Source organism: Cnephaeus nilssonii, assembly GCF_951640355.1.
Source record: "Cnephaeus nilssonii genome assembly, chromosome: 3".
NCBI classification, from domain to species: Eukaryota; Metazoa; Chordata; class Mammalia; order Chiroptera; family Vespertilionidae; genus Cnephaeus; species Cnephaeus nilssonii.
Window position 1 is genome coordinate 66,389,001 of NC_137074.1, and position 15,043 is coordinate 66,404,043.

The 15,043-nt window shown below is 47.9% G+C and overlaps 1 protein-coding gene across 1 annotated transcript; it reads right to left on the reverse strand.

The window, feature by feature from the left end:
- Positions 1 to 492: 492 nt before the first annotated feature.
- Positions 493 to 13,867, reverse strand: TAGLN3 (transgelin 3). The gene is made up of 4 exons (XM_079767340.1): positions 13,550 to 13,867; positions 12,222 to 12,396; positions 2,420 to 2,522; positions 493 to 942 (listed from the first exon to the last, which is right to left on the reverse strand). The coding sequence occupies exons 1-4, from the start codon at positions 13,727 to 13,729 to the stop codon at positions 801 to 803; spliced, it is 600 nt and encodes a 199-aa protein (XP_079623466.1). The 5' UTR covers positions 13,730 to 13,867; the 3' UTR covers positions 493 to 800.
- Positions 13,868 to 15,043: the final 1,176 nt, after the last annotated feature.

The following is a 15,043-nucleotide window of genomic DNA, read 5'->3' on the forward strand; positions in this document are numbered from 1 at the left end:
CATCAGACCCAGGGGCTGGCCTGCAGGGTAAAGATTATTGCTAGAGAAGTGAAAGCTGCTCATTCCTTCAGCTGTTCATCACCCATCCGTTTGATAAAACCACCCACCCGTCAGACACTTCCTGGGCATCTATAGAGAGGGCCTTAAGAACTGGGGTTTTGGCTTGCTCATTCCCCACAGAGTCTAGAATAATAAGAACAAGGTAGGTACTCAAAAAATATGTGGGGGTCAAAGACCTTATTCTTGAACTCATGACATTGGGCTCTCAGAGTGGGCAAAACTATTTCTCAATTGTCTACTACAATTTCAGAGATAAACATTACAACCTTGTAAGAGCTTCCTCAAAGCTAAGCTCTATTTGCACAGTTACAGCTACAGCTTAATTCTATCCTAGTGTCCACTTGAGTGAAATAGGAATCAGTCCTACCTGCAAAGTCCCTAAGACCAAAAAAAAAAAAAATGAACTTTACACTTTAAGACATAAGACTAATTTGTTTATTTGGTGTGTTCTATAAGTTGAGAAGGGGAAATTTGGGGAAATAAATAAATAAATAATCAGACAAACGGAGACTTGAGGGCAAAGAAGGAGCTGAGGGGGGGGAAGCGGAGTCTTTGCATAGTTCTAAATGAACAGAAGGTGGCAGCAGTAGGCAACGCGGATTCTCAGCAGAAATGCAGCACTTGCAAAAACCAGGGACAGGAGGCTTTGAGAAAGGTCAGAAGGTGACTAACTATTTCTTTGTCATAGAGACCGTGGTGTGGAACATCCGTCCTCTCTACTGGGGACAGGATGCAGCGTCTCACATGATCTGCCTGGGCATCCCGTACCCCGTCATGCCCGCCTGGGAGGCGCCCTTGTTGCTGCCCATCTGCAGGCCTATCACATTCTGTCCTTGGCGAAGCTGTTCCTCTGAAAATCCTCTCCGATTCTGCTGGGCTTTCCTGGCAGAGGGAGTGAGATGGAATAATGTCATTCTGACAGTTTTCAAACCCTTCGCAAGATATGTAGTTAGACAGGCTTTGGTGGGGACGGTCACCGGATATAAGAGCAAGCACTATCCTAGGCTACAGTCTGGCCATGAACTGTGGCCCTACACTGGACTATGACCCTACCCTGAGCTATGTTTCTATCCTGAACAATGGTCCCACCTTGAGCTGTGGTTCTACCCTGAGCTATGGCCACACCCTAAGCAATGGACCCACCTGAGTTACGGTTCTACCACAAGCAAGCCCTGCCATGATGCATGAGCTCTTACTCCTTGGAAGTCCAGATGTTTTTCTAGAATTTCCAGCCAAGATCAGTAGCTGCCTCTCTGGGGACTTCACTCTCGGATAACTTTTCTGTCACCCTCTCTCACAGTTACTTCAAACCCTTATGAAAATTAAAACCAGCTCTTCTTACAAAACATGCCCTTAATCCTGTTCCACCCTTCCCTGTAAAGGCTAAGGGTTAAAGTTCCATTTTAGAGCTGAAGGACCTAGAAGTTATAAAGGGGAAATTTCTTACTCTAGACAAGAAGTCAGCAAACTTCAGTAAAGGGCCAGATAGTAACTAATTTTGGCTGTGGGCGCCATAGAGACCATGGAAGGTCATTGGTAAAACTAGGACTGAAACCAGGATTTCAACTGGCCAATATCTGGGTGATTTTTAGACCAAGTTCTTTTTAAAATAACACAGACTTGCACCTTTTTATAACCGTCAAAAAGAAGAAAAGGGGGTTAGGGAAATGAAGAGGCAGTTAACTGGTACAACATTTTCTTTTCTCTTCATCTCCCACTGAATTATTGGGTTGAGTTTCAGCTCCCTTGCTACCCCCAACTCCTGAAAAAAACAACAACAAAACAAATCTCCTTAGGAGAAGGCCCTTTACTGACGTGACTGTATAATTTATTATTCAGACCAGGCCACTTCTGAGAGTGCTATTAATAAATACACCAGGAATTAACCACTGTCTCAGGCAAATAGTACATATTTCCCTTCATTATGTAGATAGATAGATATAGATAGGTAGATAGATAGATATGTAGAGAGAGATAGATGAGAGAGAGAGAGAGAGAGAGAGAGAGAGAGAGAGAGAGATAATAGTTATTAGTTTGATTCAGGGCTACATGGGTCATAATAAAACCAAGTTCAGACATCAAGCCACCTCTGAGAAAAGCAATCTAGTCCTGCTCAATCTCAGAAGGACCAGAACCTGGAAACAATGGTAGGAAAGGCCTGACCATTTCTGCCCTGGGGGAGATGATGGCCTGAACATCAGCATCGGTCTTCCCTTGCTCTGGGGGACTCAGTTGTGGGGCCAGGAGTGCTTGTCCCTAGGGACTTTGTGTTGAACTAGCCTCCGGGAACTACACGGCTTCAGATGCTCCCTTCGTTAAAGTCAACCTGTGCTCCAGCAGGCCCGAGAAAGGATTTTACCTGTGAAACCAGGATGGCTCTCCCCGGTAGCAGCCGTCATCCTTGGTGACTGCAACGCTGCCTAGAGCCATCAGGGTCCTCTGCACAGCTGCCATGTCCTTCCCTGGAAACCAACGAAGAGATTCAAGCCAAGCATGTGTCAGGGCCAAGGAATCTGGAAAGAGGGGGCTGGACCTCCGGGAAGGCAGTTCTGATAAGAGGCTGCAGGCAATCACATTCAGGGGACATGAATAGCAAATACTTCTCAAAGTGGCCTGAAGACAAGCATAGCCCAACCTCTCAGAAAGAAACAAATAAAAGAAACACCGGGCTCATTCTTTTCTATAAGATGCATACCAGAGATGCCAGTTTCTAACCCGTGCAGAGTTGCTGTATGAATCAGACACTCCAAACACTTATCAGCTCAGGTCTAGGTATGTCCCCACTCTGAGCAGAGGCCCTGGCCTGGGTGGGTTCTGCTGGCTGTGGCGCGGAGAAGTCCTGTGGCAGACTGGTGTGGTGGATTACGGAAGAGGATTTTCCTCAGGACGGGAAAGAGAAAAGGAGACTGGAAAGAAACTGGTTGGATGGATTAACTGCACCAAACCCCAGGTGGCGTCTCTCTTTCACTTTATCTGGGTTAAAAGGATCTAAAATCACCCATGTGCATCAAATTGAGTATTCACATGGCTGTTTGGGCTGGAGGCCTGGCAAATGAAGAAAAACAAATCAACACAGAAGCACTCAAGTGACACAGATGAGAGACCCTTTATTTTGTGCTGCTTGAAGGAGTTAATGGAGACAATAAATAAGTGGTAGGCAAGCATGCGTGAGAGAGAGCGAGTGAGAGAGGAAGAGAGAGAGAGAGAGGTCTATGGGAGGGGAAGCACTGTTAGCTGAGATGGCCAGGGACCCTTAACCTACGGAGAAGGCAATTAGACCCTCCAGGTCAGCCTGCTCCTCCCATCTTTTCTCCCTTCCTCCCTTCCTCCCTTCCAGTTGACTAACATGTCCTGGACTGAGAAAGATGCTGCTGTGTGATTAGCCCTGCAATTTAGAACCAGATCCAAGGTCCATACGAGCCAAGTTTGGAATGCAAAAGCTAAAGGCACAGGGTCAGAAAGGAAGGCAGCCTGCAGCCTGCTGGGGAGTGGGGAAAGTTAAAGGACAAAGATTAAAAGGCTCTCTTCAGGCTGAGAGAGCCATCTGTGGGCTCTCCAGCCCAACTGCTGCTGCGCAGTCACTGGGAAATACAGAGTTCTGGGGGAAAGGCAGACGGGAAGTGAGAATGGAGTACAATTCTAATAAAATAAGCAATTAAGGCCTACAGAGGAAGTCCAGTGCAGGATGTCCATTTATTCAAAGATGAGAGAGACAGCAGATCCTTCTCTCCTCCGTCCCATTAACCATGGGCAGTTTCCTGGATCCTGAGGCCCTGTGGGACTGGTTAATGGATACAGGGATAAAATGCTCTTAATGTGGAGTCCCCAAGACTCAAGGGACAGCTGAGATGGTGGAGAATGGAGAATCTGGGCAGCGGAGGGAAGGAAGAGAGCACAAGGAATACTGAGAATTAAGAAAGAGGAAACACAGATGTGGTTATTAGCATGATTTTTCTCTTCTGCAGATAAAAAGCATTTCTGTAATTGTCGCTAAATAGCAGGATATGTGGATATTAAAAAAAAAAAAATAGAACCTCGGTGATGCTGTTCTGAAGGACCACTCTGGGAAGAGAGAGGATCTGTTGTTAAGTAGTGAGTCATTAAAGAGAACCCAGAGAAATGATTAAGCACAGGGAGGCTTAGGAAGATTAGGGTGAACCACACATCTCCACTCTGTACAATGAGCACACTGGGGATGTTTCTGATGGTTGGCATGTCCAGGTTCCTGGAATTTGTGGAGCTTGGCAGCCAGCAACTCAGCCACAGACACTCTGTTGGAGCCATGGGTGCAGAAGCAAGCCCTGTTAACCATAGACCCAGCCTCCTTCATGTAGATGGCTAAAGTATATACTACATGAACCCAGAAAGGATGGAGGGAACTAAGTTGGGGGTAAAAGGAAGATATCTAGAACTATAAAGACCTCCCCACCTCCATCCCAGAGAATGGAAAAGGAAGCAACTACACGATTGGGGCCAAAGAAGCTAGGGAAGGAGGCAGTCGATAGGAACAACATAGAAAGGTTTTCCTTAAGAGAGTTTCCAAGGCAAAAGATTTGATATAAATTATAGGCCAGACACTTTACCATACGTGACATCGACCCCATCGAATTGATGTTATTCCTCCCAATGTATTGATAGAAAAACGAATCCAGGGATATTAACTAACTTGATTCACCCACCAAGTAAACCAGGGCCTGGCTTTAGCTCTGGTGTCTGAAAATAAAGCACACAAACCGTCCACTAAGCCACCTGACACGGGTCCCCATCGCAGGCTGGCTGAGGCACCTGCCTCGGTGACCGGGGATGATCCGAAGATAAGGAAGGCAGTGGCTGGTTCAGTGCCAGGCCAGAGCAAACGCACTGGGAGGAGAAAACTGGCCACAGTTCTTGGACCCCACAAGATCAAAGGCACCAGCCGCGAATGGCGCTAAGTCCTTGAGTGTTTCTGTCTGAAATAATTTCTCCAGGTATCAACTCAAATAAGATTGAAGCAAGAAAAAGCAGTTCAAGTCAGTTATTGTCCAGATTCTAAATAACGCCATGAACAGAAATCTGTGTCTGTAACTAGTTCGTGTCTGGCTTGTTTCTTGTCATGTGTGGTGACGTTTCTGGCAGATGCTCCTGGGAAGAATTCCAGCACTCAGGCTGCACTGCCCTTACCAGCTCCGAAGCCCAGATCAAGGGCTGTGGGTGGAAGGGGCTGTTGGTGGAGGCTGATCCCTGTCACTGGGGGTCAAACGTTTAAATGTCTAAAGGAGCAGCGAGATGAAGCAGTATCTGTGAAGTGAGCCAGGTAGAAAGCAGGGAAAGCTAAACTGCTGTGTCACCACCCAGTGCAACATCGGCCATGAACAAAGCCTGCTTCCGGGCAAGAGCTTCTTGGATGATTTATGGGACGGTGCCGGGGTCTCATTAAAAATATGAATTTTGAGGTCATTCCCTGGGGAGACTGATTCGACAGGCCTGGGGTGGGGCCTAGCAGTTTATATTTTTAATAAATTCCATCAGGCAAGTTTGAGAAACTCGGGTTTCACCTGGTGGCTCCCAATGAGACTGATCATCAGAATTACCTGAAAACCTTAAAAATTCAGATTCTGGGACAATCTCCTGAGGCGATTCCGATGCAGCCAGATTGGATAGGCAAGCAGTGCTCCAGTTCTTTGGTTTTCAATTTCTTAAAAAATCACAATGTCTGGCATTTGGTAAGTACTAAATAATATTTGTTAAGCAATAACTCCTTCCTTCAGAGATATCCTCTACAAAGTCAAATAGTAAAATCAATCATTAGAAGGGCTCTGCTCCAAGCTGTGAGCCAGCTCAGAGGCCTGGGAGCTTGGAATCTCTTTGCTCCCTGAAAGCTACCCCTAGATACTGTGGCAAGACCATTTGAAAACCACTGCTCAAGGCTATTCTCCCAAGTTGGGGGGTGGGGGGAAGAAGAATAGTACCAACTAAGTGCTGGGAATTTTCTAGATGCTCAAGAGCAGAAATGATACTGACTCCTAATGGTGATCTAAAAATGAGACCTCTGCTCTGGCCAGTGTGGCTCAATGGATAGAGCACTGGCCCGAATACCAAAAGGGTCCCAGGTTCATTTCCCAGCCTTGGTCTCTCACATCGATATTTCTCTTTCTTCCTCTCTCTTTCTCTCTCTCCACCCCCCTCCCTCTCACTCTCTCTTTAAAAAAAAAAAATCATTGGGAAAAAATATTCTCAGGTGAGAATTAACACAAATAAAACATAAAAAGAAGAATGAGACCTTGGACAAAGAAGGGTAGAGACACATGAAAGCGGAGTGGCCAAGTGTATACTAACAGCTGGGAGTTTTAATCAGGCTGCCTCTAGCCCCCTATCACAGGGGAAGCTAATTAGAACTTAAAGTTGTGAAAAAAGATGGCGGCCCAGTAGCTTCCCTGTCTCACCAACAAAACTTTTCAGAGAGTCTCAGATATTGACTGCCACTTCTACTTGACAAGAGAGTGTTCCCTGTTTACTGCATTATCACAAAACAGTGTTTCTCTGAGTGTGGTCTTTCTCCCACTCCAAACTACCAAATGGTAATCTCTGGGGAGCAGGGCCAAGGTTCTGCATTGTAAGGCCCCCCTGGCCCAACCTCAGGGATTCTTAATGCCCATAAAGTTCAAGGTCCATTACCCTAAAGATACTAGAACAAAGATTTTGTTTTTGTTTTTTTTTGTTTGTTTGTTTTTATTACTTTCATGATAGCTTATGCATGTCTCAGAAAAAAAAAATATTATAAAGAGAACAGTAAAAAGGAAAAAAAAAAAAAAAAGGCCAGAGAAACGTCTCATTGGTGGAGAAAGTTGAGTTGGACATTCTACTTTCAATACTGAAACCCAGTCTTAAGGTCAAAATTCTGCTCCAAAGCTTCTTCCACATTACATCGGTTTTGACTCATCCTTTGCTACTCCTGGATTACTAACTTTTTTCAGCTTTCTGGGACTTAGAGAGAAAGCAATCAGTGGAAGGAGTCATTTCTTATTTCCCTGAGTAGTAACTTAGGCATAGGCCCCAATTCTCCTTTCAAGGTGGAGGAAAGCTTGCTATAGTCAATGGAGAAACGTCCGAGGGGAGCAGGGCTTGCACTGTGAATTCAATTAATTTTTGTTGCTTGTCTCCCTGGAGAAACTCTCTAGGGCAGTGGTTCCCAGAGCAGCAGAAGCAGTGTCAGCTATGAATTGGTAAGAAACGCAAATGCCTAGGCCCTACCCCACACATAATAGCTCAGAAACTCTGGGGCTGGGCCCAGCAATGTGTTTTAACAGGGTGGTTCTGATGCACGCTGGAGTTTGAGAGCCCCCGCCAGAGGAAACACCAGCCAAACACAATTGGGAGCAGCACTTGTAAGAAATGCTATGAAGGCTGTTCGGATCGAAAAGGAGGCTTCAAGCAGGAGGCATCTGTGATGTCTCGAGTCACTGCAGGCACCTCACAATATCCCAAAATATCTCTCAAATTGGGTGAAATGTCTCTTTGCTCTGCTGTTGAGGAATGACACATGCAGTGACACCTCCTCAGAGAATATATTTGGACTTTCCAGGCACTCCACCTCCGGATGTAAAGCCCACCTCCCCGCTAACTGCCAGCCAGCCGGGAGGGGGAACAGGGAGGCAGGGCAAACCCATGTGTCTGGTTCATCGTCAGTAAAATCACTGCGAAGAGTAATCAGATTTGATTGATCTTTGAGTCTTTGCCTGCTCTGACATTCTAAAATTCTACATGTGTAATGTTCACCACATAGTTATGCAAAGGTTAGTCGTCAAGGGACTTAGAGTAGGGGAAAGAAGCCAGCATTGTGCTAGGCATTTTACACATTCAATCCTTACAAGAACCCTCTGAGGAAGGCGCTAGACCTGTTTATAGAGAAGGGAACTGAGGCTCTGAGAAGCTAAGCAGTTCAAACAAGGTCACACAACTAGGATGTAGTTAAAGGGTTTCAACCCATCTACGTGGCTCCCAAGTTCATGCTCTTCTCACTGTGCTGAGATCTTCTGGGTCTGAAATTGGGGAAAGACATCAAGAGGATAATGACCAGGTCCTAGCTGGTTTGGCTCAGTGGATAGAGCATCGGCCTTTGGACTGAAGGGTCCCAGGTTTGATTCTGGTCAAGGGCACATCCCCGGGTTGCAGGCTCAATCCCCATTAGGGGGCGTGCAGGAGGCAGCCAATCAATGATCCTCTCTCATCATTGATGTTTCTATCTCTCTCTCCCTCTCCCTTCCTCTTTGAAATCAATAAAAATATTTTTTTTTAAAAAAGGAGGGTAATGGCCAGAAGGTGGGAAAAAGTCAGTAAGGTGACCTGCAAAGCCCACCCCTCCCTACTGAGGAATGGCAGACAAATGAGGGCAAAGGTCATCCAGGTAACCCTATCAGCTTCGGTGTGAAGCCGTTAATGGAATCCATTTGTTACAAGATAAAATTTGTGCCGTTCCAGCCTTGCTCCTGTGCTCTCATTTTGTATTAGTCTTAAAAAAAAAAAAAAGGCCAGGCCAATCACAGTAGTAATTTTTACATTTATTATGCGCTATTATTGCCAGGCACTATGCTAAGCACTGCTCACGCATTATCTCACTTACTCCCCATGTCAACCCTGTGAAGTAGATATGATTATTCCCATTTACAGCTGAGGAAATCGAAGCTTAGAAAAGTTAATTGATACAGGATGGAGCAGAGCTTTTAACCACAGTCTAATTTCTGACTCACTGGACTAACTTCCAGGATAAGTGTTCTTTGGGTCTGTCTGACCAGCATACTCACTAACTCTCACATGTTCTCTCTCTTTTACACATACGCACACTTTTCTTCCTCATCCCTTTCTCTCCTTCCCCCTTTCCCTCTGAAGATGCTGAAATCTAACCTCCAGTTCGCTCTCCTCTGAGTCACAGACAGCTGAGTCAGCCCCATCCCTGCCCTACCCCTGCCCTTTCCAGTGGCCCCCCCTGAAAGTCACCAACCAGGCACTCAGCTTCTCTCGTTGAAGAGAGACTTGCCCAGTCCCCTCCCATGCTCTAAGTGCCCTTACTCCTTCGGCATCACCAGCTCCCTCCCAGGGAACTTTACTAGTTTTGTCTCTAACATCCCTGTGAATGGGTTGTTTTCTGGACCATTCAGCCCTGGGTTCCTTTTTGAAGTCCAGAACCTGGTGCCCCCATTCCATTTCAAACATTTCACGTTGTATCTAAAAGGGTTTTCAGGATAGTGGGTACATCTGGAGCCTCTGCCTGACTAGATAACTGAAGCCTAAATAGAAGGCATTTGGCAAGCCTGGGCTCCAGGCTCTATGTGTCTGCAACATAATAGCAGCACAGAGTCACCGGGCAGCTATGGGCAGGATGAGCCCTCCTTGGAGAGATGCCAGGCAGAGGGGAAGGGGAGCTGAGAGGTGTGGAGCATAACATGCATTCAGAGGAGGAAGAGAAGTACTCAGGCAAGGAAGGATGTACCTGCAAGAGTCAGGGCCACGTGGGCAGAATCAGGAGTGAATGTGAGTAAACTGAAAACCTCAGTCAGGGTGTAGAATAGCAGGGGGAATGTGGCACTAAGCTAAGCAAATGGCTAGTCCAATAGCTCTGTATACAAACACGTACACACTCATGCACACATAGACACACTAACCGCGCCTCACAGCATCCCTCTAATGCCTGCATACTCATCCCCAAACTCAAGAATGACAACCAGCTCTTACAGAAAGGACCCAGCCTCGATTGCTCAGTCCATGTGCCATACTGTGGGCTCACTACTGGGTTTTCTAGGGCCACTGCCCCTCCCCCTTTCTCTGCTCAAAGCAATCTACCTTCCCACCTCTTACTCGGTTGCATAGAAACCATCTCTGGCCTAAGCTTCAGACAGTGATCCTAGGGGATGTCAAGTACCTCCTCTAAGGTTTAGAATGAGTCTCCCTGAAATTCAGTTCTCAGTTACCCCTCCATGGCGAGGGCCACCACACCCTGGGGATGCTAGAGGCCCTCTGGACACTCCTACACACTGCTTTCCTATAGCCAGCTATCCCTACCTACTGCATGGCCTTACCTGCAGTAGGCCAGCCACAGTACCTCAGGAGTGGGTTTCCTCCCTTAATTCCTTTAAAGCCCCATCCTTCTTCTGCCTGGGGTTGAGACCCCTCCATGTCTGCCTTGTTTGCTTTTTCTAGGAGCATTAACCTGTCCTGGACTCCACCTGTCCACTACCCTATCTCATGCTTCTCAACCTCCCTCTTCCCTAAGAGGTATCTAACACACAGGGCTGGGGAGGTGGTATAGACCAACACCTGCTCTCCCTCCCCCATCACTGTCAGCACCTCCTGAGTGTAAAAGTTCATCTGCATAGTCTTGGGAAAAGGGGGAAAGGTGAGCAAAGCAGCCTCAGTAATGGAAAGTCAGAAAAGCACCCTAGGGAGACACACCTCTCATACACCTCCCAGGTTCTTCATCCTCCTACACTTCCTGTACTTGGGGGAAGGTCATGGGGGCCCCTTCCCTTTACACAAACCCCCTAGTTTGTGCAGGGGCTCTAGCCTTTCATCCCACACAGCTCTGACTCATCCTCCTCCTTTTCAGCCTCATTCATCATCATATGACTCAATAGCTCACTCATAGTCTAAGTGAAGGCAACAGCCTACTGGCCGAAGCGTGGCATGGCAGACTAGTTAAGGCCTTATTCTTTGGCATCGGAAAGATTGAGTTTGAGTCCTGGGCTATGCTAATTACCAGCCAGCCAAATGATGAACACATGCAATCATGGGCAAGCTCCAGTTTTGTCATTTATGAAATGGGCAAATTAATAACTTTAACTTCATAGAACTGTATGAGAATTGATTGGCAGTATGTAGTAAAGCCCTTGAACCTTGCCTAGTGCATAGGAAAATATCAATAAGCAGTAGCTATCTTCATTAGCTGGGGAAACTCATCACAGTTTTGATCTAAAAAGAAAGTATCAACTGTGTGTGGCATTCCACAGTGATTTGGAGGCATGTGCCCATGAAGTCAATGGCCTAGCCTGAATGTCTGGATACCCAATTTTCCAAGTAATGGCAAACACAAGGAATCTTATGACAGGCATCTTAGGATTTTAACGACTCGTCTGTGAGTGAAACAGGAAATGCCAGCTCTCTGCCTAACATAGAGTAGGCTGTGAGGATTAAGGAGGTAACAGTTTCTTTATAAGTTGTTTAGTAGCATAGTGTTCTGCTAGAAATATATTTCAACCATCATCTGACTGTCCCTTAAAATCTCATTGTCTATTGATCACAGGAAAGTTACCCCATTCTCACTGCCAGCAGAACCATTTGGGTAGATGCCCCGAGCATCCTACTGGTTGGGTCACTGATGACAACCAGTGACAATGAGCAGGACAGAGCACAGACAACCTGGAAACCCTGCTGGGACTGGTCTGCGGCTTCCTGTGCCCAGGCAGGTCTCGTGTGAACAGTTGCATGAATGGGCGCCTACATTTGGTCTCATTTCACCCCATTTCCCCCAATAATGGTAGATTGTTAAATATGTCCTGAAATGTGATATGATTTTTATGCCTCTTAAGGTTTCTTAATCAAGTCAATTTGCGAATGTGAAAGAAGAAACCATTTATCAGACTCTCTGAGAGAATACATATCTGGAAGGTATAGTCACCAAGCTCCTAGTTTAATAAACGGTTGAGGTGTTATTTATTTCTGAGACTGAATGACAAATTGTACCAGGTGGCTTTATCTATGAGTCCCACTGCTGGTGAATCAGAAACACACACACACACACACACACACACACACGCACACACACTCCCCACTCTCTCCCAGTAGCTTTTTGTTCAGAAAGAGTAAGATGTGGGAGGGATAGCAGGAATGAACGGCTCCCATATAACGATTTTTAGCTTCCTCTCTGTTTACTCCTTAGTGTTCTGAGGTCCCTGCTGTGAAATGGGGTGTGCATTTCCTTCGAGGAGGGTACCCCTTTCAATGGAACATCATAAAGGGGAGGCTAACAACACCCGTGGGTGACAGCTGGTAACACACCCCCTCATCACACACACAAACACACACACAAACACACACACAGGCGCAGGGAAGAACACTGTGAGCAGATTTCACAAAGAGATGGGCCAGGGGAGGGGAGGGGAGAAGAGCCCCAGAGGCACAGGGCTGTTTACCTTCCCATAAGTCCACTGTTTGGAAAATGTCAGTGGTCCTGACGCCGTAGGTCTCTGCAGCTTTCAGGAACTGGGAGATCTGCTCCATCTGCTTAAAAGCCATCTTGGACCCTGAGATCTTGGCAATGGGTTCTTGCCCAGGTGGGTATAAGCTGTTTATCAGCTTGCACAGGACCTGAAGGGGAAAAGGCAGGGACACCACCAATTTTCCCTTCAATATTTACCCACCACTAATGCAGAGTGAACCCTGGCCCCCACCGGACACAGCTGAGAGGTTTGACATAGGCAAGTCTTGGGCCCCCGGCAGGCGTGGGCTCTAGGCTGGGTGGCCAGGCTCCCATACCAAACCCCAAAGACCCAGGCAGCCCCATCCCAAGGCTGCTGTTGACTTCAGTGAGTCCAGTAGCCCGGGAATCCCCTTCCATCCTTGCTCCTCCCTTCCTTTTTCCGGGTGAGGGCAAGAATATTTACAGATAGGAAATGATGTGCAGGGACGAGGCCATGATTTCAATGCAGGGATGAGCTGGTGGTGGCGCCCAGGGTGGTCAAATGATAGCGTCTAAGATTATTTCTGCTATCAAAAGGCAGATCCGAATCAGCCTTCAGTAACTCATCCCATATATGCTAATGGTGTATACACCAGCCGAACAGGGTACCCTCCTCCCAGATACCTATCACCCAAATGCTGGGCAACCCAACAGAAGCGTGGAATAACAGTTATGTAACGACAGTCAATCACACCCGGAAGGAAAAAGATGGGCTTGTTTGAATCAGCAGAGCCTGCGGTCCCCGATTTCCCAAACACAGGAGCATCTGGACAGAAAAGCGGTTATCAAATAAGCATTCCCTTCAGTTCCCTGAGAGCCCCTCCATGCACCAGACAGACAGGGAGCACCCCGGGGGGCATGGCTCTGGAAAGAAGGTGGTTAGCCTCCCCCCTCCTTTGTTTTACTCTGTAACCAACCCATTCCCCTGGGGAATGGGGTGGCCCCAGATGAGCTGATGCACCAAAAAGGCTGGAGCGATCTCAAGGAAATAACTTATCTCTGTTCTCACCGGAAGAGCAAAAGGGCTTGGGATTTGCCAACAGCTCAGAAGGCAGCTGCTGTGTTGGATGGGTGGAGAACCCCCTGAGCTAGCTAGGGAATGGGGGGGGGGGGTGGAGGGGGGTGCGGGAGCCCACATCTTCCAACCCCTAGTAAGTCAAGGCATTTCCATTCCCTCCCAGGGGACCCCAAGCGGACAGCAGCTGCTCCCCCCGCAGCCTCACCTGAAAAGAGAAGGCCCCGGAGGCTCCCCTGCCCACCGACCGACCCCGCCGTCCTTACCGTCCCGTCCATCAACCACTGCTGAAAATGGGCCCTGCCGGGGGGCGGGTGCTCGATGTCCTCGGCGCACTGCAGGATGATCCAGTCCACCAGCTTGTTCTCCAGGTCCGCGTCGTACTTCTGCTCGATCTTCTCCTGCACCTCTCGGCTTAAGCCGTAGCTCGGGCCCCGGTTAGCCATCGCTGCAAAGAAAGGACGCGCGCGGCATCCACACAATAGCGCGGGGCTGGAGGTGGCCCGGCCGCCTGGCCCCGCGGCAGCAAAGCGGGTAGAAAACCGGGCGTGGTTTAAATCAAGGAGCCAATGGAGCCACAGGGATTTCACCTACAAACAAGAAAGAAAAGCGCAGCCACGCGCCAGTGACTCTAGAATAAAGCCCCTGCGGGTCCGGGGGGGGGGGGGGGGGAGGGGGGCGCTGGAACCCGCCTCTCGGTCCCGCCTATCAACCGGATGAGATGATGAACAAGGACTCACATTCACAGGCAGCAAGCGAGGCTGGGTGGTCGTTTCTCACTCCTTCAAGTAGCCCTTGGCAAGGCGGGGACCCTGAGATGGGACGGAGCAGGTGATTAACAGGCCGAGAGGAAGGCCGCCTGGACGGCCAGCTGCCTGTGCTGCATGGCTTTTGCGAGAATGGTGCACTGATTCGCTTTTCTCCAGGCTGGGGGAGGTCACACCAGGGCCGTTGCTAAGAGCCCTCCAAAAAAACCAGCCCTCTCCGGTTGTCAGTCAAGCCCGCCGCCTCCCTCCCGCTGAGAGCTTCTTTCTCAGCTGCAGGATGCTTGCCCCTCCTCTGGGGGACGCGGCCCCTTGGATCCCAGGCCCGCGCACAGCTGCACAGGGGATGGGGCCTGGGAGAGGGTCCATGCCGCCAGCTGTCCATCTGTCAGGGGTTGCCAAGCCCCTCCCCCCCTGCCCGAGGGAACAGTTGTCTGGCAGGACAGGCCAGGAGGGGCTGAGAGCTACAGCCATTAACTTCCTCTGCTGCCAGCCAGATTTCATCCGGAAACTTCCATCCTGGTGGGAAACTGTTGTGCCTCAGTTTGACTTATCCAAGGATTGCAGCTGTTTAATGCTGTTTTTACTAGAAAGACACCGAGAGCATGTTTTATAAATTAAAAAGAGCTCAATATGCTAAGAACTCTTGGAATAAAAGATTTGGACAGGGTGCAAAGATTTTATTTTAATTAAGGAACCGTAGAGGACAACTAATATATTATCAGTGGTAACTATGTTTGCAAACAAGACTTCAGAAGAAATCATCAGACTTAGGTTGACCTGAAATTTTTATAACTTTTGAAGGATTTGGCAGTTTATCTTCTGGGAGTAAAGATTGAGTCTTACTGGTTTTGTCTAAGTCTCTGGGTACTTATCGTGAGAGAAACAGCCAAAAAAATTGTTCTCTGGTTCATTCAACAAATAGTTTTTGAGCACTTAACTGTCAGCCTGTGTCACGTACTGTGCTTGAGAGGAATAAAGTACAATTCTTGCCTC